Here is a 22,028-nt window from a genome sequence, read left to right on the forward strand (position 1 = left end):
GTTATCAGTTCTCATACAAAAGGTTATGATTAAACAGCCAGGTCTATGTTGTTGATGTTTTTTGTTTTTTAATAAATTATAGATTCTACTCAGAACATATCTTCTAAAACAACCTTTGTGTTATCATTATAATTCTCTCTCGTATAGCTTTGCGACAATTAGCGACAAAATAGCTGGATCAAAGCAAGAAATACCTGGAGCTTTAAAATGAAATAGACTTACATCATGATATGTTATCCTAAAGTCAATATGATTTGTGTTATTTTTACCTTGATCTTATATGTCTGCTCTAAATTCACGTTAAACCTCCTTGTTGACAACAATGTGACTTGGTGAGGCAAAATTCTGATTCCAATCAGCAACTCTTATTATCCATTTATTTTTACAAAGTTAATTAAGAATAATGTATTTTTTGTGTGTTAATTCTCACTCCTAACAATGCATGTCATTTTTGGTCAAATCTTTCCAAGCCTTATTGCCAGCATTGCTGATTACATTAGTAGCACACAGCCACCTCTAATTATAGGGAGAAGTTCACAATTATCGCTTAATACGCATCAATTAGAATAGGAAACTTTGAATGCCTACCAGCAGTCTACATATAGTATCACATAGACTGATAGTATTTCAGGGGCAGAAATGATCCGACTAGTTGCTGTACCGTCTCTTGGTACAAACTGACCATAACATAACAGAAGGGGAATAAGTGTTCCAAATTAATGTACTGATATGTATGCTGAAAAGATTAATTTCACTTTACAGGCAGAGCTGGACGAGCTTTTTTTTTTTTTCATTGGAATAGTCTTAACTCACATGGCTCCTGAACTACTCTCTGCTTACATTACATTTGTTATTGCTTTATAGTGAATGTGGATGCAGAATTTGAAAGATAGAGAGAGATACAGACTCTGTAAAATAGACCAAGCTCTGATTTTTTTTTATACCAAATTGGCTCATTAGGTTATGTGACATATCACAGTTGAGCTTGCAATATGCTATTATTTAAGAATATTCTTTAAAGTTTGACATGTGAACAACTTGGACCCACATACTTTAAAAGATAGTGACTTTTAAAACAGATTCATGTGAATAACTGATCTAGCATTTTAACTGTCATTAATTGGACAAAATATTTTTTTCATTCATTTTGATGAAGTATTTAAGTTTCTTCATAGATCTATTAGTGTTCAAACAAAAACTAAATATAGCTTGTCAATGGAACAAATAACATTTTCTTCAGTAATCAAGAGAGAAAAATGAACTGTATCGCTTTGATTCTCTGACTATAATTTATGCAAGAAAAAAATCTGTTGACAGCAAGTGACAAAATCCAGCATCAGTCAAAGATGAGTCCACAGCAGTGCAAATTATGCTCATACTTTTTTTAATGTATCACAATGAGCAAGAAACATACTTGATGAAATATTTTCAAAGGAGTATATTCAATTACCATCTACAATCAACTTAACTAGGACAACAAGGTTTTGTGACAAAAGTTTCTTTAAAAGTCTGAAGTTCCATGTGGTTGTATGTATGTTAGTTTCCATGTAATTTGGTACAGTTTGGAAATCTTCATCATATAATTACAGTAACAAAAAAGCTAACAAGACTACAGTATAGAAAAGACATCAAGAACAACATTTTTGGTTTAACTTGCTCTTTTTTGTACATTGCAAGGCTGTTTTTTTTCTACCCTCGGATGGGCTGCCTGGAGCCACAGAGCCATGCTTATGAGGCTCGAAGGAGAAGTAATTCAAGGAAACGAAAAGAAAAAATGAAAAGCATAAAAAAACATTGTGGCACCAGAAGTCACAAAAGGAACAGAGAGCTCCAAGTAACAGTTCATCTTTGAAGTTGGAGCAAATGGTTGTTTGGTTGTTAGTTTGGTTGTTAATTTTGGTTAATACGCTTTCTTAGTGTAACTGCCTCTTTAAGAACGTCAGCTTTGAGAACCCGTCCCCTCTCTCTGTTGTTCATTTCTTTCTTTTTTAGATTATGTAATCAACAGAGAGAGGGGTGAGCCGCCATTCAACTGGAGAGCTTTTACTTGTCAACCAGGGACAAGCATGAGGAAATGAAACGGATAAGTGACATGAATTGGGAGAAATGAAGCAAGCATCTCTGTCCATCCTGTCCTGAAGTTTGGAAAAAGTCCATCAAAGAGCAGAAGCAGAGGCAGAGCTGGAGAAAGAAAGAGACAGACAGAAAGGAGAAAGAGGCAGCTGGAGCCATTTAAGTTCAGTTTTCTCTGTTTCACACATGTCCATTGGTTCCAGAGTCCATTCCCATTACGGAGTTGTCAGTAATCAAATAAGGAGGTGGTTTTTAAAGCTGTTTTCGAGCCTGCCTTAGGCTCCCATGCCCAGTTTTGGTGTGCCCACAGCCTCTCATGTCCTCTTTACAAGACCTCCAAAGCTTCCCAGAGTCCTTTAATCCATTCCTTCTTCATCTCAAAAACAAACAAAAAAAGTTGATGTCTTGTTTTAAATATATCTATATCTGTATACAGGGACACGTTTGTTTTCACAGTGGGAAGAAAGATGACCTCTACAGCAAAACCTTGTCTTTATCTCTCTCATCGAAAATGTCCATTAAAATCAAGTATCCCAATGAAATCAGTGGATCCAATTATCCACTATAGCTTTTTGTGCCACAATAAAATATACAGTTATCTGGGGCACAACTTGTATTTTTTTTTTTCCTTTTTGTTTCAACTGCATAAAGCTTTGGCCACATTCATATATTCAATCAAAGTAAAAACTGCGCAGTGCTTCGGTTTAATCATTTCTGATCGTTATTGTTAAAATTTGATTTTCTAAATTTCACTTATTCATAATCCAGCTTTGTGGTTCAGTTTGTTTTGGTGTGTAACATATTTAAAAAAAAGGCAAACAAGAAAAAATTGAATTGATGCTGGCTCTTATGAAACACATTCACACACATACATAGGCATTCAAACTCACACAGTTCATGCTGGCTGAATCTGATGTAGAGACTTTTTTGACTTTGTCTTCCACAAAAGAGCCCAAATGATTACACTTTGGAAATAAAAGAGCAAACAGTATCATTAAAACAATGACTATGAGAACATCATCACACCATAAAGTGGCCAGGTCATACTTTTTGTTTTTTGATTTCAGCAATTCAAATTAAAGCTAGTGTTAATTTAGGATAAAAAATAATATACAGAAGCCAACATAAGATACCAATAATCATAAGAATATAACAAGACATGTCTGACACTATCTGAAAACTAAAATAAAGCAAACTTATTTGAGAAAACCTGTACAACTTAAGATTTTTCCCAAAAGAAATGTAGTATGAACAGTACATTGGGTAACTGGACTTTAGAGATACAGCACGCTTGCAGACTAAATCTCCTGACTTTTAGATGCATGCTGCAGTATTAACACGAGATCACACTGCTCTGCAAGACGAAGCACTTTAAACAAATCCAAGATTGTGCCATGTATTTCTTCAGGCAAACATAATGGCTATACAATAGTGGCCAAAAAGTAGTTCTTCACAAATTTAAATAGGTCTTGGTTTTGGTTTAAAAAATAAAACTTTAAGTTAACGGGATCATCAGTAAGAGGATGGGGGTACCTACAGTATACAGTACACATCCATTTCCATTGCAATAAAATGAAGCGGGAGACTTCTTTGGACATGAAAGCATCCTATCTATCTTAAGGGACAATCTTCAAAAAACCTCCTTCTTTTTCCAGAAATAATGCTTTGGAATGAAGATGTCCCCATGACAACCTGTTATCTAAGCGTGGAAGTGGCACCCTGCAGACACATGGGACGAGTCACCGGTGAATTTCCCAGAAATGGAAAACAACACCTCAGCAAAAACAGCCATCATTTCCCTCTGAGACTAGTTGTATGTTGACTGGCATAAATGTCACTAAACCTAAGAGACGCATCAGTACCAGATGTATTATATACATTTTTTGGTAACCACTATAACTTGCTAAACAAGTGAGCAACAACCTTGACTGGATGGAGGGATTCTCAGCAATGTTCCATGCCAGCACAAAATGACATATGGAGGTCACTTTGTTCATCAACCAATGATGCAAAAATGTACACAACAGTTTACAGTCACTTTAAAAATTAGGAAAAATAGATTGTGACGATTCAAAGCAATTAAAATGAAATAGGATCAGTCCTTGCTTAAGAAAAATCTGTTGTGTTATTTGGAATGCACTGTTCTTTACAAATGTTATAGATCATTGGCTTAAACATTGGTCTGTTGAAAAAGAAAATCGGCAAAATGTCCTTTGGAACATATATTCACAGTCTTCAAAGTTCCGTTTTTGCAACAAGAAAAAAAAGGTGTTGCAGAGGCAAGAAATTGGTTTATTGTTTGTTTTAGTTAAAGCTTGGCCAAAAGCAAATGAGCATGCATCTAGGTACTCTTTTTTTCTTTCAAAATTCTACATTAGCAGCAAAATGTATGTCCTTGAAGACCAGACCTTATACATTTTCTTAAAAAAATTGACATTTAAATGTGACAAGAAAGTCAAAGAAAGACTAATACCTCTATCTTACAAACTGCAATGGCTCTGTAACGGTGCTACTCCACAATGCAAGGACAAGGGCCCTTTTTGGTTTTTGGTATTTACGTAAAAAAGCCACCTGTTTGCTTGCAAAGAAGCAGAAAACGGCAACTCTGATGCGTACTCCTTTATCTTCTAAAACTTTGTTTTCTTTCCTCTAAAAACAGCAACAAATTCTCAAGTATAAAGAAGCCTCTTTTCTCATATTTATGCACCAATGGTGAAAGTGTTTAGTCTTTGGATTTTCTTTTTGTCTTAAAGCGTGAGAATTATTATTAGTATTCTTCTTCCATTTTCATTTATGACAACAAAAATGTCAAAATGAAAATAAAGACTGTAGCCACACTACATGAGAAGCAAAAGACCTGCGTTGTAGCGTACATATCTACAAACACAGGTAGAGCAGAGAAAAATAAGTGCGAAGAGAGGAACAAGAAGAGTGAGAAATAGGAGTCAGACATTGATAAGTGCACAAAGGTAAAGCAAAATTAAATAATATAAAACTTTCAATATTTCACCCAGGATCTTTTTTTTCATGTGGTTAGCTCATAACCAACCAAACCATAACATTTAAATAAGTCTAAAATAAGATCCTGCCTTGTCAGGAGGGGTGTTTTGGGTGAATATCTCCCAAGAAGCTAAGAATAAGACAGAAATAAAGTCGAGATAAATTACCTGTCCGTAATCTAGGCTATTGGAATGACCAAGACAACATCAAATGAAGCGTCTTAAAGTTGGACAATACAAAAGCTAAATGTACACAAAGTTTTTTCAACCTACCATACTGTTTAAATTCATTTCCAATGCAACATTCTACTTAACACCAAAAATGTTCATATCTATCATAAATACAGAGGGTTGTTTTTTTTTAATCAAAACTCTTTTTGTCGCCCATTTTTATGCCTGCAATGTTCTCCTTTGTCCGGGTATAATGGCATTGTGACCCCTCCTCTTCCACATTTAAAACAATTTGTAATGTTAAAATCAGCAACTCATTTACCCCTTTTGAATGCCCAGAAACAATGCCTTATTGAAATGTCATTCAACTTCAAGAAAAGTTATTAAATCAAGTTCAGAACAAAAATGCTTATCTTCTGTTGAAAACAAAAGATGTCAAATATGGATTCTGTAACAGAAAAAACACATCTGTGAGCTGTTGACCTGAGAATAAAATAGACATTACATTATTCTTTTCTTTTGCAAGCCATTGGTATCTGAATGCTTAAATAGCAAGAAAATTGATAGACTATTCTCCCATACAGTACATACTGGCTTTTTGTGACTGTGCTATTAAGTAGAAATTATTACAAAACAAAGGGACAGCTAGTTGACTTGTATTTCTTCAAAAGGGTTCTTGGGCCATTTGTCAACGTTTAGGCAGTCCATTGCCATACAGTATTCCTCAACCATTACCCCAAAAATAACTGCAGCGACCTTTTCTATTCTCATATATTAGTATGCATGTGTTTCAGTTGAGTCAAACAAATGTAAACAAACAAACAAAGAGAAAAAAAAGAGAACCAGCATGTTGATATGGGAAAACAATCCACTAACATTTAAATTTTTGGTTACAAGCTTTGGAATTGCAGTTAGTCTTTACACATCTTTACTGAAATTGGTTTGTATACTTTTAATGTATTTTTAACATTGCTGCTTTTTATTTTTTTTCCATTTGTGATTTTTTTTTTTCTTTTTTGTCTTTTTTAAATATTGTCCATCACTGAAAGCTCTTTTACAATCTGATGGAGTCTGTTCCTACACTAGCAAGATTACTACTACAACTACTACTGTCTTTGACAAAGCCAGGCTGCTGCGGGTCCTCCGCCATCCTGCCCAGCCTGTCTCCTGACTTCTGACTGCTGTCAGAGTCAGACTCGTCGGTAAAGACGTCTGTTGGTATCGAGGTCTGAACTCCTGAGGTGCTCAATGAACTTGAGGTAACCGTTGAAGGTGAGGACATTGGAGGAAATGAGGAGGAGGAAGGGGAGGGACTGGCATTGGGCTTTCCAGCTAAAGCTCTGGAGAAAGGGGCCTGGGGCCATGGTTTGCCGGCAGCTGTGGTGTTGAGTGGGGTCGTTGAGGAGGAGGAGCACAGAGAAGAGGACACGGCAGAGGATGGCATGGTGGCTGATGTTGTTGGCGGGGTAGGGGGGCTGCTGATGGGATGAGTGGCAGACTGCGAGGTAGATGCGGTGTTAGGATTGGGGAAGCAGGCTGAAGAGTGAGGTAATAAACTAGTAGCGTGCTCTTTGGCATTTCTGGCTGATCGCTTGATTGTTCTGTGTTTGTGCAATGCCGATTCCAGGTGTTGACTGAGTGCTTTTTCCCCATCCAACGTGGTGTCACAAGCAAGGCAGTCATACTGACTTCCAGCCCCTGCACCTACACCACCGGGGATACGCAGCAACATCTCTTGCAGGTTTGCCACAGACTGACCAAAAAAACAGTTTGATTTTACGTGGGTAATTGCCGCATCTTCCTTGGTGAAAACTGCTTGACACTTGCGGCATGCCAGTTTATACTGCACCTTCGGGACGATATACTGGTCTAGATGAGGGTCCACAGCTTTGCCATCCACATCGTTCTGCTCAGCAGAGGGAACTTTGTTATGAGAAGAGGAAGAGGAGGAGGAAGTGGGGGTTCTACAATGGGGATTGCCCTTTTTCTCTTCTGTTTTCACTGGATCTTTGGCAGATTCTTTGTGATCCCCCAAGGTTTGTGGGGGAACTGGAGTTTGGCTCGCCTTGGGTTGCTGGATCTGCTGAAGCTGCCGCTGCTGTTGCTGTAGTGCCTCCTGTAAGCTCTGCTGATATTGCTGGTAATGCTGTAGCAGGGACCCTGGAGACAGACCCATCAGTGCTTGTGACAATGCTGGGTTGTAAGGGAAGAGACTTTCCATACCATACATAGGTTGAAGGTAGCCCCCCTGGAGAGCCCCAGGGATCTGTGGGGTGTAATATGGGGAAAAGCCAGGCATGAAGTAGGGCAGGAACTGGTTTGTGAGGAGAGCTGTTGGATCTGATGCCAAAGCAGCTTGCAGGGCCTGAAGCTGTGCAGGGTCTACCACATACTCCATTCCAGGTGTGGGCATAGAGGTGGCAGGTACAGCTGTTTCTGGTTTCTCTTTCTTAGCGCTGGCGGCAGAAGTGGAAGGGGCTGGGGTGCTTCCAGTTGACGATGGTGTTGTGGGTTTCTCTATCTTTTCCTTTGGCTTATCCTTCTCTCTTACCCTCTCTGCATCATGTTCTTTGGGGAGTGCAGGCCGGGAACTGGACTGGGTAGTTGAAGAAGTGGAGTTGGATGTGGAGGTGGGGCTTGAGTGGGAAGCAGATGTGTTGGTCTGGGCCGAGCTGGATGCAGCAAGGGACGTTGAAGAGGGAGGTTTGTTGGGCAGTCCAGATGTGGGGAGGCTTGGTGAGGGAACACTGGCACCAGGCATGTTCAGGAGGTTTGAAGGTTTTGGAGGAGTTAAAGCTGGAAATGTATCAGACACAAACAAGAATGTAGTTATAAATGGGTGGATATATATAGAGAAAGACATACAAGTTTGTGAGAGGATTATTAAACTAAAAAAAAAAAAAAAAATCTTATACAAAAATACATAGAGGGTAAAATTCCATAATGGTATTTGAAAGTCAATGTAAGGAGGAGTAAGCAATTTGTTCCCTTTTACTGCATTTAAAGCTGCTGATGCAGTACTTAATGGCACATGACAATAACAAAAGTCCAGTACACACAAAGATATGATTATTGAATTTGGAAGATCTTGTTTCAAGAGTTAAAATGTTGAACTCTTAAATTGCTCTGTATAGGTTTTACAGTTAGGTATATTATGATTACTTTAGTAAGTTTGTCACAGATTGATTAAAAAACCCATCTACAACTCTGCCCCGCAAATTAAAGCTTCATATTGGTAAATAACTGCCAAATAATGACGTACCTGAATTAGAAGAGTTAAAGCTGGATAAAGACGGGCTCCCAACCCCTGGTAAAAGGACAGGTGGAATGCCTTGCAGATTTTGATAGGCTGACTGGAGATTCAAAGCCTGCATTGCAGGGTTATCAAACATCCCTTGCTGCTGCATGGCCTGCTGTTGTGCAAGTCCTAAAACTTCATTGGCCTTCTTAATGCGGTCCATCTCTTGCTGGGCCATAAGTTGCCGGACAGTGGCTGGGTCAAAGTACTCTTTTTCTTTATCGATCTGGCTGCCAATGGTATCCTTCACCTTGGAGATGTGTTGCTGGGAGAAAATGTGATCACGAACAGAGAGGCGAGCACTGTACTTGACACCACACAAAGTGCATTCAGTCTTCGGCCCCTCGTAGGATGTTTGATTTATTCCGAAATGCTTGGCCATGTTGAGCTTTGCCTTTTTTTCCTTGGCACGTGCATTTTGAAACCAAACCTGAACAACTCTCTTTGGAAGTCCAATGTCACTGCCAAGTACTTCACATTCCAGCATTGTGGGAGTCCTGTAGTCGTTAAAACAGGATTTCAACACTTTCAGCTGGAGGTTTGTCATCTGAGTCCGGAAGCGCTTTTGGCCAGGTCGATCTCCACTGTCGATGCTCCTGGTACCCGAGGCTCCAGGACTTGGTGAACAGGGGTCAGCCATGCTTGACGTCTCACTGTGGTCAATAATATGTTCATTGTCATAGTCTCTAGCATAATAGCTTGTTGCAGGGCTCACCAGCCCTGAGGACATCTGGTCATCATTTTCAAGGATAGTGGCGGAGCCACCAGACTTAGACAGATAATCACCACTATTTTGGCTGTGCTTTGCATCAGCACTGTCATTATCAGCATTGGCCTCATCACCTGTTGTTGTGTCTGTGATAGCTGTATTCACAGAAGAACAGTCGTCATTATCCAGTTTGCTTGGATCAAAGCTGAGGTTCACTGAGGACATAGTTGCATTCTCAAAATCTTCCATTCCCTCAACCTTAATGGAAGAAGGGCTTAGTAGAGCCCTGGGAGACAAGTCCATGCCTTTATTCACTGGTGACATGGAGGAGCTTTGTCCATCACTGTTTGATGGGGCCAGTTGGGAGTAACTTGACGTCTCTAGAGCATCAATTTTTATTTGCATACCCTCATGTTCTGGTAACATACCAGCGAGGGCTAAATTATAGCCAGCACGTTTGGCTTCATGCCAGTGACGAGAGCGGATGTGTGCCTCAAGGGCAGTTTTGGCCTTAAAAAGAGCTCGGCAAAAAGGGCACCTCCGATGAGCTTGTGCGGGCCCTACTGCTCTAAACTGACCTTTTCTCTCTCTAGCTCTGGTGTTTTGGAACCATACTTGAACTACTCTCTTTTTTAATCCCACCTCATGAGCAATGTGGTCAAGCATTTTACGTGTAGGATTTGAATCTAATAAATACTTCTGATAAAGGATTTCTAGCTGCTCAGGTGTGATGGTTGTTCTGAGTCGTTTGTCTCTCTGAGGCTCTTCTCCACTATTTGTGCTGTCATTCTCTCCTGGGCTAGTGCCAGCTTTCTCCTCTAACTTCCTCTTCAGGGAGTTCATGGTGGAGGTGGGGGTGGATGGAGAGGTGGCCGAGCTGCTTGGAATTTGTGGCATTGCCCCAGAGAGTAGCTGACTAGCCAGGAGAGGATTGCTGGGGTCAAATAGCATGAAAGGCATGTCAATTGGACGATCAAGGAATTGAGGGTGGATGAATTGATTTTGCACAGATAGAAAGTGTAATTGCTGGTGTTCCTGCCAGTGTTCAAAGGAGGGGAAGCCAATTTTGCACTGCTCACACTGGTAAGGGATCATCTGTTGTGCCAGTTGTTGTGTGGCAGAGGTCAGGTGTGCATTGAGGCTCATGTGAGAGCTTTGGGATGAGGCCTGGCTTGTCTGGGAGGCTGAGGGACCACACTGCTGTTGTTGCTGAGAGAAGGAAGAAGATGAATGTTTGATGGGCTTGGAAATACTTTGAATCTTCTCTTCTCTTTGAGGTCTATGATGTTCAGCCTCAGACTGGGGTTGATGTACAATTTCCTGCTTTATAGAGGTTTGGATTTCTCGTGGATCAGCAGACATTTCTGGTAACTGCTTGGGCTTCTCTTCATAGAGATTTGAGGAACTTGCTGGTGATGCTTCCTCTTTTTCAGTGGATGGGAGGTGTGAGAATGCTGAAGTAGAGGGTGGAAGTGGACAGAGACTTGAAGAGGAGGGCATTGGGGTGTGACAGGAAGACCCAGAGGGAGTGTAACATTCATTGGAGAAATCCAGTGAATCCTCATTTTGGCTGTCATACTGTCCATCCTCATCTTCATCTTTGTAGCACAGCTTCTTTTGGTGTTTTATTAAGTCAAATATACGCTGGAAAACCAGACTGCATTTCTTGCACTGGTAGTTAAGATTTGAGGTGCGGATATAGCGGTCATTTGACAGTTCTCGTCTTTCACCTTCTTTTGCTCCATCTCCCTGGTTTTCATAATTCTTTCTTGCCTTCTGGCGAGCATTTTGGAACCACACAACAATAACCCGAGTAGGGAGGCCCAGAAGGTTGGAGAGCTGCTCAAATTCATCATCTTTGGGATATGCATTAGCATCAAAGAAATCTTGTAGCACTCTCAGTTGGTAGTCAGTAAATCTAGTCCTTGATGATCTCTTACTGCCATATAAATCATGTTTCTGAGGTTCAGGGGAAGGAGGTTTAGAGTCAACTTTAGTTTCTTCTAATGTTGTAGTAGGTGGATTGTTGAAATTGTATGGGGAATCTTTGTTGCGCTGTCGTTCTTTGAAAAGGGTGTTTCTGAACCAGTGTTTTATGACTTTTTGTGGGAGCCCTGACTTGTCTGCCATCTCTTTAATCTGTTCCTCATTAGGTGAATTGTTGATATCAAAGTACTGTCGCAGAACCCTAAGCTGGTCATCAGTAATGCGAGTCCGTGGCCTCTTGTTTTGCTGCTGCTGTAGCATGGCTGGTGTAAGCTGCTGTTGATAGAGCTGGGCCAGGTCTGAGGCCAGGCTTGGCTCAACAGATTGCAGCTGAGAAGTTAACTGAGTGGGCAAAGACTGGAGAGACATGGACTGCATCATAAGTGGAGAGAACAGGGGCAAATCCATTGCCATGGGCATTTGCGCCATTGGAAGTGACGTCTGTGGGGTAGATACAGTTGGAGGTGTGAGTGAGGCAGCAGAGACAGGGATATTTGGTGTGGGAGCTCTTTGGGGTGGAGGAGGGGGTGGAGGTGGAGGAGGAGGTGGAGGAGGAGCAGGAGCAGCCTCTGGTGTAGGTGGTCTCAGTGGATAAAGTTTATCATAATGCTCTCTGTATTCCTTGGCAAACCTCTCAAGGGATCGAAATGGAAAGAAAGCCTGGTGGATATGCTCCTGGTGACTTTTTAGAATCAGTATGTTTGAAAACAGCTTGCCACAGGCTTCACATTCCAGTTTCTCTAATCCCTCAATGGGATCCACAACTCTTGTTATCCCACCTGGACCACTTGATTCTGTAGGGCCAGCTGTCTTTTTCTGAGCTTTCTGTTTGTTTTCATTGTACTGAATTACTAACTCAAACCCAAAATTTTCCAGCAAGGCTTTGGTTGCATTCCCTCGGGCATCTGAAGCTATCCTTGGTGGAGGCAAGCCTGTATCATGGTTTATGTTTATTGAAATATGCTGAATGTCCTTCTTGTCTTTTGACTTGTTGTCTGAAGAATCTTTAACATAATCCTCATTCCTCTCAGATGTGTCCTTCTCTCTTTCTTTCTCATGGTGGTGGGAGGAAGTTCTTTGCTTTTTTTCAGCATGCTGAAGCAGAGATGCACTTTGCTGAAGCATCGCCATCTGCCCCTGAGCCTGTGAGAGAGCCTGCTGTTGTTGTTGCTGTTGTTGTTGTTGCTGCTGTTGCTGCTGCTGCTGCTGCTGTTGATGTTGCTGCTGCAAGTGGTGGTGCATCAACTGTTGCTGCAAGCAACTCTGTTGGGCCTGCTGTGCTGAGTTTTTTAGATCTTCCAGCAATGAGGAAGTTGAGGCTCCTGCTAGGCCAAGCGCTGAATTACCAATGCTGATCTCTGGATTCAGCTGGAATTCTGCTCCAGGGATGTAGAAAGGAAAAAGTAACTGCTGTTGTTGCAAAGGGAGGAGTGCATCGGTTGTCATTGGGAAGTGCTGCAGAAGTGCTGGGTTAAAAAGCTGCGATTGTAAAATAGCAGCCTGCTGTTGAAGTTCTTGCTGCAGCTGAGCTTGAGCTTGCGCCTGAGCCTGAGCTAATTGCTGTTGTTGCTGAAGCTGTTGTTGTTGTTGTTGTTGTTGTTGTTGTTGTTGTTGTTGTTGTTGTTGTTGTTGTTGTTGTTGTTGTTGTTGTTGCCCTCTAGCAGACAGCATTTCATATTTAGACTTTTTGTATTCATGGTTCTCAGATGGTGAGGAACGACAACTCACAGATGAGTTTCCCAGGCTTTCGATGCTATGACTCTGGCCCATGTGGTTTCCTCCATGGGAGCTCTGAGCTGTTTGAGACCCAGAAGAACTATGGTTGGTAGAGCTTGTGGTTGAGTTAGTGGCTGGGCTTGGACTGGGTGCTGATGTGCTGATACTGGACCCTCCACCACTTAAACCAGTAGCACTTGCTGAGCTAGTGATCCCTCCTGCTGCTTCAAGTTTGGCTGCTCTAGCTTTGGTCTGGTGTAGAACAGAGCGCATGTGAATCTCTAGAGTAGAACTCTGGCTATATGCCACATTACAAGTGCTGCATTTGAATGGCTTGTTGTCAGGGCTGCTGGTGGGCTCAGGCTGGCCAGTAGTTGACTCCTGAAGAGCCCTCTTCACCTTGTGCAGGTGGGAGACAGAGTTATAGTGGACGAGAAGAATGTTCTTCTGTGTAAAAGACTCTTTGCATACAGTGCATTTGAAAGGGCGAGATGGATCCAAGAACTTTTCCATGGTAAAGTTCGGTCCCTTTCTGAATGGCAAAGCACGTTTGGGTTCAGATCCAGAATCTTCTTGCAAAGAGCCAGAGTCACTGCCTGTTGGACTTTGTTTTTCCTCAGGGTCACTTTCATCTCCCTCTTTGTCATCCTCTAGAAGTCCTCCATGCTCTTCATTCAAGGTGGGGTCCCCCATTATCATAATGTCACCGTTCATCAATAAGCCACCATAAAGCTGCTGGATATCAGCTTCACTCAGCTCCAGGTGGCTAGTTTCTAGATGTTTCTTCAAGGCCTGAAGTGTTCTGAAGCTTCGCTGGCAGAGGCAGCACATGGTAGCAGCCCTGATCACGTGGTACTGTGAATGGAGTTGAAGCTTCTCCACAGTCTTGAAGGCCAGACTGCATTGGTTACAGCGGTACTTGTACACATGGCGATCTGACACAGGCAACTGGGGCCTTTTGTTGTGAACCTCATTGAAATGCATCTGGAGGGAGTTGGAAGACTTAAATACTTGATTACAGCCTTTCTTCCAGCACAGGAATCCAGTGGCATCATCCCTCTCTGATTGTTGATCTTCCAGAGGTGACTTTCGAGCTTCAGGCATTTCTGTAGGGAGTGACATCCCCTTCTCTTGATCAGCCTCTGATGCATCTGTGAATAAAAAAGCCATAACGAGAATTGAATTAATAAGGTTCGTACAATTAAAACGTTACATTTACCCACAGCAATGTTAATATGGGCATTACAGTACATCACTCATCTTGTGGGTAGAAAGTGGGAAACAAGGAAAAGCAAACACAAATTACAAGGCCTGTGACTACCAACCATGTTTCATATTGTCTTGCTGAGTCTTTTAAGCATGAAAAGGTGTATTATGTTTTATTTACCTCGTCTTTGAAAAGTATATAGAAACTATTAATGAAAATTATTTTTGCAAAACACTGTCTGCATAATTTTGTATCCCCTTTCTATTTGATAACACATTTTTACTTAATATTACACACCAGTGTTTGCATATACAGTTAAAAAAGCTGTTTATTGCACAGCAAGTGGTGATACCCATGAATACAAACTCATAACAGTGTAGAATTCAGAAACTAATGTGGTTCATTTGTTTTAGTACATTTTAACAAGATTTGGATTGAAAATAAATGAAAGCTCTCTAAAGTGAGATGGATACTTACCAGCTTGTTTCTTGGTTTCTTCAGAGTTAGAGTTGGCTGTGGCATGAGTAGTGCTCTGGGACTCTCGGTCTGGACTCGGTACAGGTATGAACATGCTTGCCGGCAGTGCTTCATTTGCTGTTACCTGTAAAAAACAAAAACAAGGAGGAATTTTAGTTTGAATAATATGGCTTAGTGTTGAAATAGTTCTATATTTCTATTTGAGTTATAATATATAAAACATTAAAGGTAGACTTTAGAGAGAATACTAACAATCATAAGCCTAATTTCTTTTTTGATTGACGTTCAAAGAGAGTGAGCTTCTGTGTATACCAAAGCTCCATGTGTTTGATATATACATATTTAAGTTCTGCTTCAGCCGAGCTTCACATAGTATCACATCCAGCAAAAAGCTTTATTGGGTGAAGTGATGAAATAGGTCTAATGGAAACTACAACCTAAAAAATGGAGGAAAACAGTAAAGAAACTGTGTCAAGCTACCTCCAGAACTCCCAGTAGTACAGTTGAAAGTGCTTCTTAAATTGAAAATGATTACATTTTGGAATACTTGCTGATTTAAACTGTGTGCTCTGTATTATAACAGTAAAACAAAAAGGAAACACAATTTCATCGCTAATAAGAAGGTAGGCATTTTATAAATAATTTCCTTTTACTTTTGTAATTGCAATACATCAAGGGCAAATAAGTAGTGATTGAAAAAGTACAGAGTGGAACACAGTTTCTCTCTGCTCTAAAAAGGTTGCAGTCAATCATGTGTGAACAACAGAAAACTCAGTTGGTTCCTGTCACTTTCACAAAACTTTCTATTTCTCCCTCTGATACCCTCTTGTCACTTATTAACAGTTCCATATTTAAAAATAATCAGAGGCTGTAAATGGGTAAGGTTGGAAGCTGAGGGTCTGTCTTTTTCACCCTTTCCAATTAACTTCTCAAACAGAGTAATCAGCTCACGACTTAGGCTGCATATCAATCTGTACAACCTCAACAAAAACCCTGTTTTACTTTCTGCGTTTTTGCTGAAACGTATATTAAAGACACTCTCCATGTTTCATCTTGTGATGATTTAAAGGGTTTACTTTAAATTACAAAAACAAACGTATATATTTCTGATGGGCGTGAAACCAACACATAAGAGAGTGCTGTGTCAAATCTGTGTGGTTGATGATTTGGGTAAGTTATTCTATAAGTTTTCTGATACTTATAGGCTTACTTCTCTACTTCTTACTTCTTTAATAGGCACAGTGAGGACACAGCTGAAAGAACTGAAGCGTGTCATAGGGCCTACAGGCCACAACCAAATGGAGCAGAATCATTCCTAAGTAAAAGGAGATTCAAGGTTATCTTGGACATTAACACTTTCCCTTACATAGTGCAACCCTATGTTGTTCGTGTGGTCACAAATTCAGCAGAAAATAACCTTCTTTATTATTGTTACCTTGCTGGATAATGAAACATGGAAAAAAAAAACATAAAAGGAAAACATTAATTTACATTACAAAGTGAAATGTTTTAAGAAAACAGCTTCATTAGAAGGTAAGTGGAAAGAGCAGAGTATCCCAAGGTCACTTTTAATTTGGACAGCCTAATTGGCAAACCAAGTTCAAAATGGCTATCATCCAGCCGGACTTAGAATTAATGAAGCACAATTATTTTCATTACCCCTATCTTGCAGGGAGGGAAATGATACATATAGTGAGAGAGGGAGGACTTAAGGAGTGTCTGTATATCATACAGTATATACTGTACTGTAGATATGTTGTATATGAGACAGAGTGGCACAAAAGACATTGGGTGGAAAGAAAAAGAAGGGGACAGAATGTGGAGACGATGGGTGGATGAAGGGTGGAAGAGTGAATGCATCATTATGCATGCTTGGCAAGAAATAAAAGTCCCCTATTTCAGAATTAATTAGGCTCCTCTCCTCAGACATGTGAAAAGGATAAAGTACTGCTTTGTCTGCATTCACCAGTTATAAAAAGGTACCAGCTTTAATGTGTGTTATATTACCTCTGTTCTAGCACCACCCTCTTGTAGTGGTTCAGTACATTACTACCTCTATAAAAGAAATAAATATTGCTGTCTACCATACTAATGTGCTTGCCATTTACTTTCTAGATGGGGGATGAAGATGGCTTTGCAGCAGACAGAGCAATGTGTTACTCTGTGATTGTCCAGCAAGCTGTTTAGTTTCAAAGAACAGAACAGAACAAAGATTTGCTCAGTAATTTATAAGAAAACAGGGCAAATAAAATGTGTATTCCCCCTTGATGAGCATTAAAGGCAGTAAAGAACAGATTCTCTGCAGGCCATGGAGGGTGCACCAATGCATACCAGCTGATATAAATGCACCAGTCTCAGTACTTGAGTGAAAGATCACATGACTAGAGCTTATTTACACACATGCTTTGTTCATTTTCTGTTTATCGTTAACTGGAAACACTGAATTATGTAGATCTTTACCAAATTAAAAAGCCTTTAACCCGGCTTTTAAATTGAAGTACTGTGTTAACCGAAGTCAGAGTCTGTACAATGTTTTTTTTGAACAGATTTTGTCCTGATTTTCTGAAGTCTAATAAAACATTCAAAGATTGTATTTGCTGATTTCTAACATGTTAATCTTTTTTCCCATCCTTTTAGTCTTGCATAATCGTATCTTTCTTTGTAAGTTTTGTTCCCATTTTCCATCAGCTTAGGGGTTGAGTTGAGTTGATTAAAGTACTTGAATACATTTTTTTTGCGATGGTGCTGGTTGACCAGAATAACCAATTTGGACTTATTATTTCCCTGCTATAATAAAGAACACAGACCAACTTCAAAGCATCACTGTGGAGAAATATGAACATAGAGTTTACAATTTAACCTTCCCAACCACTCAGCATCCAATCTCAGAAAACAGAACTTACTGTGGCAATGAGTTTATCAACACAGTCAGGAGCCACGCTGTGGAGGTGTGTGAGGTGGAACTGCAGGTGGATCTTGTTGTTGAGCATGTCCTGGCATAGTGGGCAGCGTAACATGGGCTGGACAGAGTGCTGCGTCATCACGTGCATTCTGAGACGGTTCAGGTCCGTGTTGGTGAACTTGCAGTAGGGGCACTGGTACATCTGGGTGAAGACAGAGACAGGAAAGGAGAAAAAGACAAAGGGGGTGGGGGGTTAAAGGGGCAGAAATGGGTGCAGTGAGCATGTTTAGGCTTCTTGAAGAGGACCTGCAAATCAGGGGAAGATTTTGGCTGCTTTCCCTGAAGCAGGCTGATCCCTCTGATCACAGACCACTGTGTAATACTGAGCACCACTGAGTCTTGGCACCCACTTCAAAGTGCTCTCATCTGTCAAATACTATATTGATTTTCCACCTTATATACAATTAGCAGTGCAACTGAAGCAGAAATGTTAAAATAATTTTGAGTAGGTTGGAAGAAGGAGCCTGCATAAAATGAAATAACTAACTGACCAAAAATTAGAAGTATATTTTATATTTCTTATTTTAATTGATGTACGTTTCAAGCTTATAATGAGGGCTAGGTAATTGAGGATAAGATAACCTTCAGCAAAACTCTCCTAATCCAAATAGAGAGTATGTCATGAACATCTGAGGACATCAACAGTTTCAAAACAGTCTGGTCTTGAATTCTTACCTGCTCCGCAGCGCTCTTCTCAGCGGTCCTGGGACGCTTTAAAGAAAGCGGGCTCTCAGTGGTATCGGACCGTGAGGAGGGCCTCTTGCAGGGGATAGGGGACTCTGACTGGTTCCGTTCTAGGTGGCCAGTCACCGCTAAACATACAAACAGACACACAAAAACAGGGGGATAAAGTGAGGAAGAGCAGATATGTAAAAAAAAAAAAAAAAAAAAAAAGGGTTCTCGTGAATTAGTGGACAGTTTGGTCCAGTTGAAAAACTCCTTCTGAACTTTTTTTTTATAAAGCAGGACAATGCCAGTAAAATTATCAGTTTTCCGCCATCTCCACTCTGTTTTAAGGTTGTTTGTGCAAGTGGACTGTGAATAATAGAAGAATAATATTTATTGTTGCTTCAAAAGTTTCACTAGCTCACAAACTTAATGACTAAATCAGCTAACCTGTTTAAAAGCAAATAACACACACGCTAACACATAGTATTTCTGCAGAGCGAGGCCTCACACAAAGCTTCTACAAACCACTTTAAAACTACTCCACTTTACAAAGCAAAAGAGAAACCAGAGGTGGCATACAGAGAAGCATCACAGCTGAGCACTAAGCACAGGCTCACAGAGAAGCTAAACCCACATGAAGTCAGCATGGGGGAGCTGCAGTAGCACCATGCTTTGTCACCAGTGGAAAGAGTTCACTTTGAAACTTAAAGAGGCATCTTGTGGAGCCCTAACAAACCCATAAAGAGTTAAATTTGGCCTGATTTGTACAGTCCTGGAAGGGCAAATTGAGAACAGAGGGCATCGGTAGGGGAGGGGGGGGGTGGTTTGGCGGCGGGGTCAGGTTAAGCAGGGCTGACCACGCTCTTGCTCCAGACATTAAAATGTCAGCTCTAATCAGGACGAGGGCAGTTGAGCTGATTACCCAGTGGGGGACCTGGCTTTGGACGGAGCAGCCTGCAAGATCTCCCAGAGACACCAGGATCAGCCGGGGAGGCCCTATTAGGGTCCAGTCACAGTCAATCCTATTAAACACATCCGCCAATAAACAAAGGGAATGTTAAACAAAAGGAACCTCCCATTCCCTGACATTAACCTCTCAGTCATGGTCCTGTCCTCACCACTTCCTCCTCCTTCTCCTCCTCAACTCCACTTGATTCCACTCTGACTTGCCCTGAACTTATCTCTGGAGGAAAACAAGGACGGTGATCCCTGGGTCTTTGGCTGTGTGTCTGTCCACCAGCAACTCAGTAATACCAGAAGCCTCATCATCACAAGTCAGGGAAGGAAAACGAACTGCCCATAAAGTCATAAAATTCACCCAGTGCATGAAAAATCTACAGATTGATCTTAAACTTCAAAGCTTAGTGATCCTGAATGTGTATTAGAACTTTGGTGACATCTATTGAGTCCAGGCTACCCTTTTGTTTCAGTGCTTGTTCTTACCATTCATTTCTTTCTTGAAGATACTGTATGAGCCTGTTTGTTTATTGTTTAAACTATGTGTTGCTGCAAATCCTGTAAAATACATTTATGATCTAAATGCATCAAATTAAAATGGAAGTAAAAAATACAAAATAAAAACTACAGTCATTATTTGTTTCAACAATTACATTCGATTCGAGCATTTTAATCAACTGCCCCTTTTTTGCGGAGAATAAGAAAAACAACGACGTCAAAATCTCACTTTCATTACATTTGTGCATGAACAGTAAGAGGCAAGCTGAAAACTTCAACAAGTCCAATTATTATAATAATAATATAATAATAATTTATCCTTTATTAATCCCGCAATGGGAAATTCAGTTTTACACTCTTTTTAATGAACACGCTACACAAACATAGGCCTAAATACACACACATGCACAAACAGGATCCTATGGACATGCATTAATGGAGAGGTCTCAGAGTGAGGGGGCTGCCCACAGCAAGCTCTCCAGAGCAGTTTTGGGGTGCCTTGCTCAAGGGTACCTCGGCAGTGCTCAGGAAGTAGACTGGCACCTCTCCAGCTACCAGACCAATTTCCGGACTTGGTCTGTGCCAGGACTTGAACCGGCGACCCTCCGATTCCAAAACCAAGTCCCTACAGACTGAGCTACTGCCGCCTCAAATTCCCCATATTCATAGTCTATTTGTTAAAGTATTAAATGTAAAAAGACAGTACTTCTTATTTCAACTCGAGCAAGTAGATCACAGTGCCACAGCTAGATAGCACTGACCCACAGTACAAAAAGTAGGCATGGATTAAGTAGGCACAGGTATCCTCTCAGCCTCTTGATTAAGAGGATAAACATATTTAATACTCAGGAAGCACCAAGACCGGCGAAAGAAGTGGCTGTGTATGATAAGGCAATGGATAACTGCTGTAAAGGGAACCAAACCAGCTTTCAATCTCTTGCTGTTTTAATGTTTATGTGTTAGAGATAGACACCGAGAGGGAGGGGGGCAGATGGAGGGCCGGTGAGGCCTACTCACGCTCAGACTCTCGTCACGGCCAATTAGGACCCCATAAATCTGATCAATCGCCTTTACTTGAGAACTGCACCGTGACTAACCTCCAAGTACTGTATCCTGTTTTCTCTTGTCAAAAGTGATGAAAAAGTGACCGAAACATTTGAAAGCTTGAAATTAAATATAGTTAACAGTTTCAGTGGTTTTCTTCATTGTGTACAAATCTAGTAAGGCCGATTAGACACTGCTGTCCGAGCGCATGTGAGACACACAGATGTACTATCAGAAGCAATGACCAAAACAATGGGTCCTAATACAGCATGGTATAGGACTACTACAGGTACCAATTTCAGACAAGAAAGAACAGAAAAGGACAGATATGCTATGGATGTCAAAAGAACTTTGGGTGGGGGCAAGTTTCACCTTAAGATACTGGTTAAACTGGTGAATGCATTAAGAGGGCACAGAAAAACTGCATTAAAAAAACATTTATACTGAGTTGATATTGTTGCAGTGACTCTGGCCAAGTAACTGTTGAAGTCAAATTTTAATTTGGAGGCCCTGTTAGATTGTACTGTAATAAACTAAAGGCCTTACATGTTTCCTAAGAACAATGTGGCATGTGTCCACTTAATATGTTCTTCCATGCTTGCCTAAAAAACCCTTTGAATTAACTTTGATGACGGTATCTAAGAAAATCTATAACAAACTCATCTTTCACTACAATTTCACAAACATATATGACGCTAACAACATAGTTTTCTGTTGTACTCATTCTATTTGGCCTTATATAATTGTAACCTTATTTTTTGTTCCAATTAACTTCCCAAATCTTGAATTATTTACTTATTTGGGAAACTGCAGATAACGGAGAAAAGCCATCAAAAAAGAGGACACAGATTTTGAACTTACATGTTTGAAAGCTTTTAAACTACATTCCTCAGTCCTCAACAGCTACCCCTTATGCTTCCCCTCTGCCTGAGACCTTATTGTCTGTCAGGAGTCTGGCTGCTGTAACCCTGACCTCTTCTTCCTGGTCATTACACATAGATACCACCCCCATCCTCCTCTGACAGATACATAGTGTGAGTTTTTGTTTGAAAGCACGAAAGGCAGAGCAAGAGTGAAGACAAAAAAACCTAAGTCAATTAGGTGATTATTAATTCATGCCCCTTTTCCGTAAACCAGAGGCTTTTGTGCTGTCGAGTCCCGTAAGTGAATTGGACTTTGGCACCTTGTCTCACCTCGTATAGCTGGACTGTATTATTCAAGCAGCAAAGGGGGCTGTCAGCACACTGCACTGGTCTCTGGAG

At 40.7% G+C, this 22,028-nt stretch overlaps 1 protein-coding gene across 2 annotated transcripts in view; it reads right to left on the reverse strand.

Moving 5' to 3' along the window:
- Positions 1-1,367: 1,367 nt before the first annotated feature.
- Positions 1,368-22,028, reverse strand: part of zfhx3b (zinc finger homeobox 3b) — a 282,485-nt gene continuing 261,824 nt past the window's right edge. For both annotated transcript variants that reach the window (XM_065952964.1, XM_065952965.1), the window contains 5 exons: positions 18,274-18,410; positions 17,540-17,740; positions 14,637-14,760; positions 8,506-14,103; positions 1,368-8,039 (listed from right to left, as the gene is read on the reverse strand). In XM_065952964.1, the coding sequence (XP_065809036.1) occupies positions 6,298-8,039; positions 8,506-14,103; positions 14,637-14,760; positions 17,540-17,740; positions 18,274-18,410 (7,802 nt within the window). In that variant the 3' untranslated portion in view covers positions 1,368-6,297. The remainder of the gene's footprint in view (positions 8,040-8,505; positions 14,104-14,636; positions 14,761-17,539; positions 17,741-18,273; positions 18,411-22,028) is intronic.

Source organism: Labrus bergylta, chromosome 3 (assembly GCF_963930695.1).
Source record: "Labrus bergylta chromosome 3, fLabBer1.1, whole genome shotgun sequence".
NCBI classification, from domain to species: domain Eukaryota; kingdom Metazoa; phylum Chordata; class Actinopteri; order Labriformes; family Labridae; genus Labrus; species Labrus bergylta.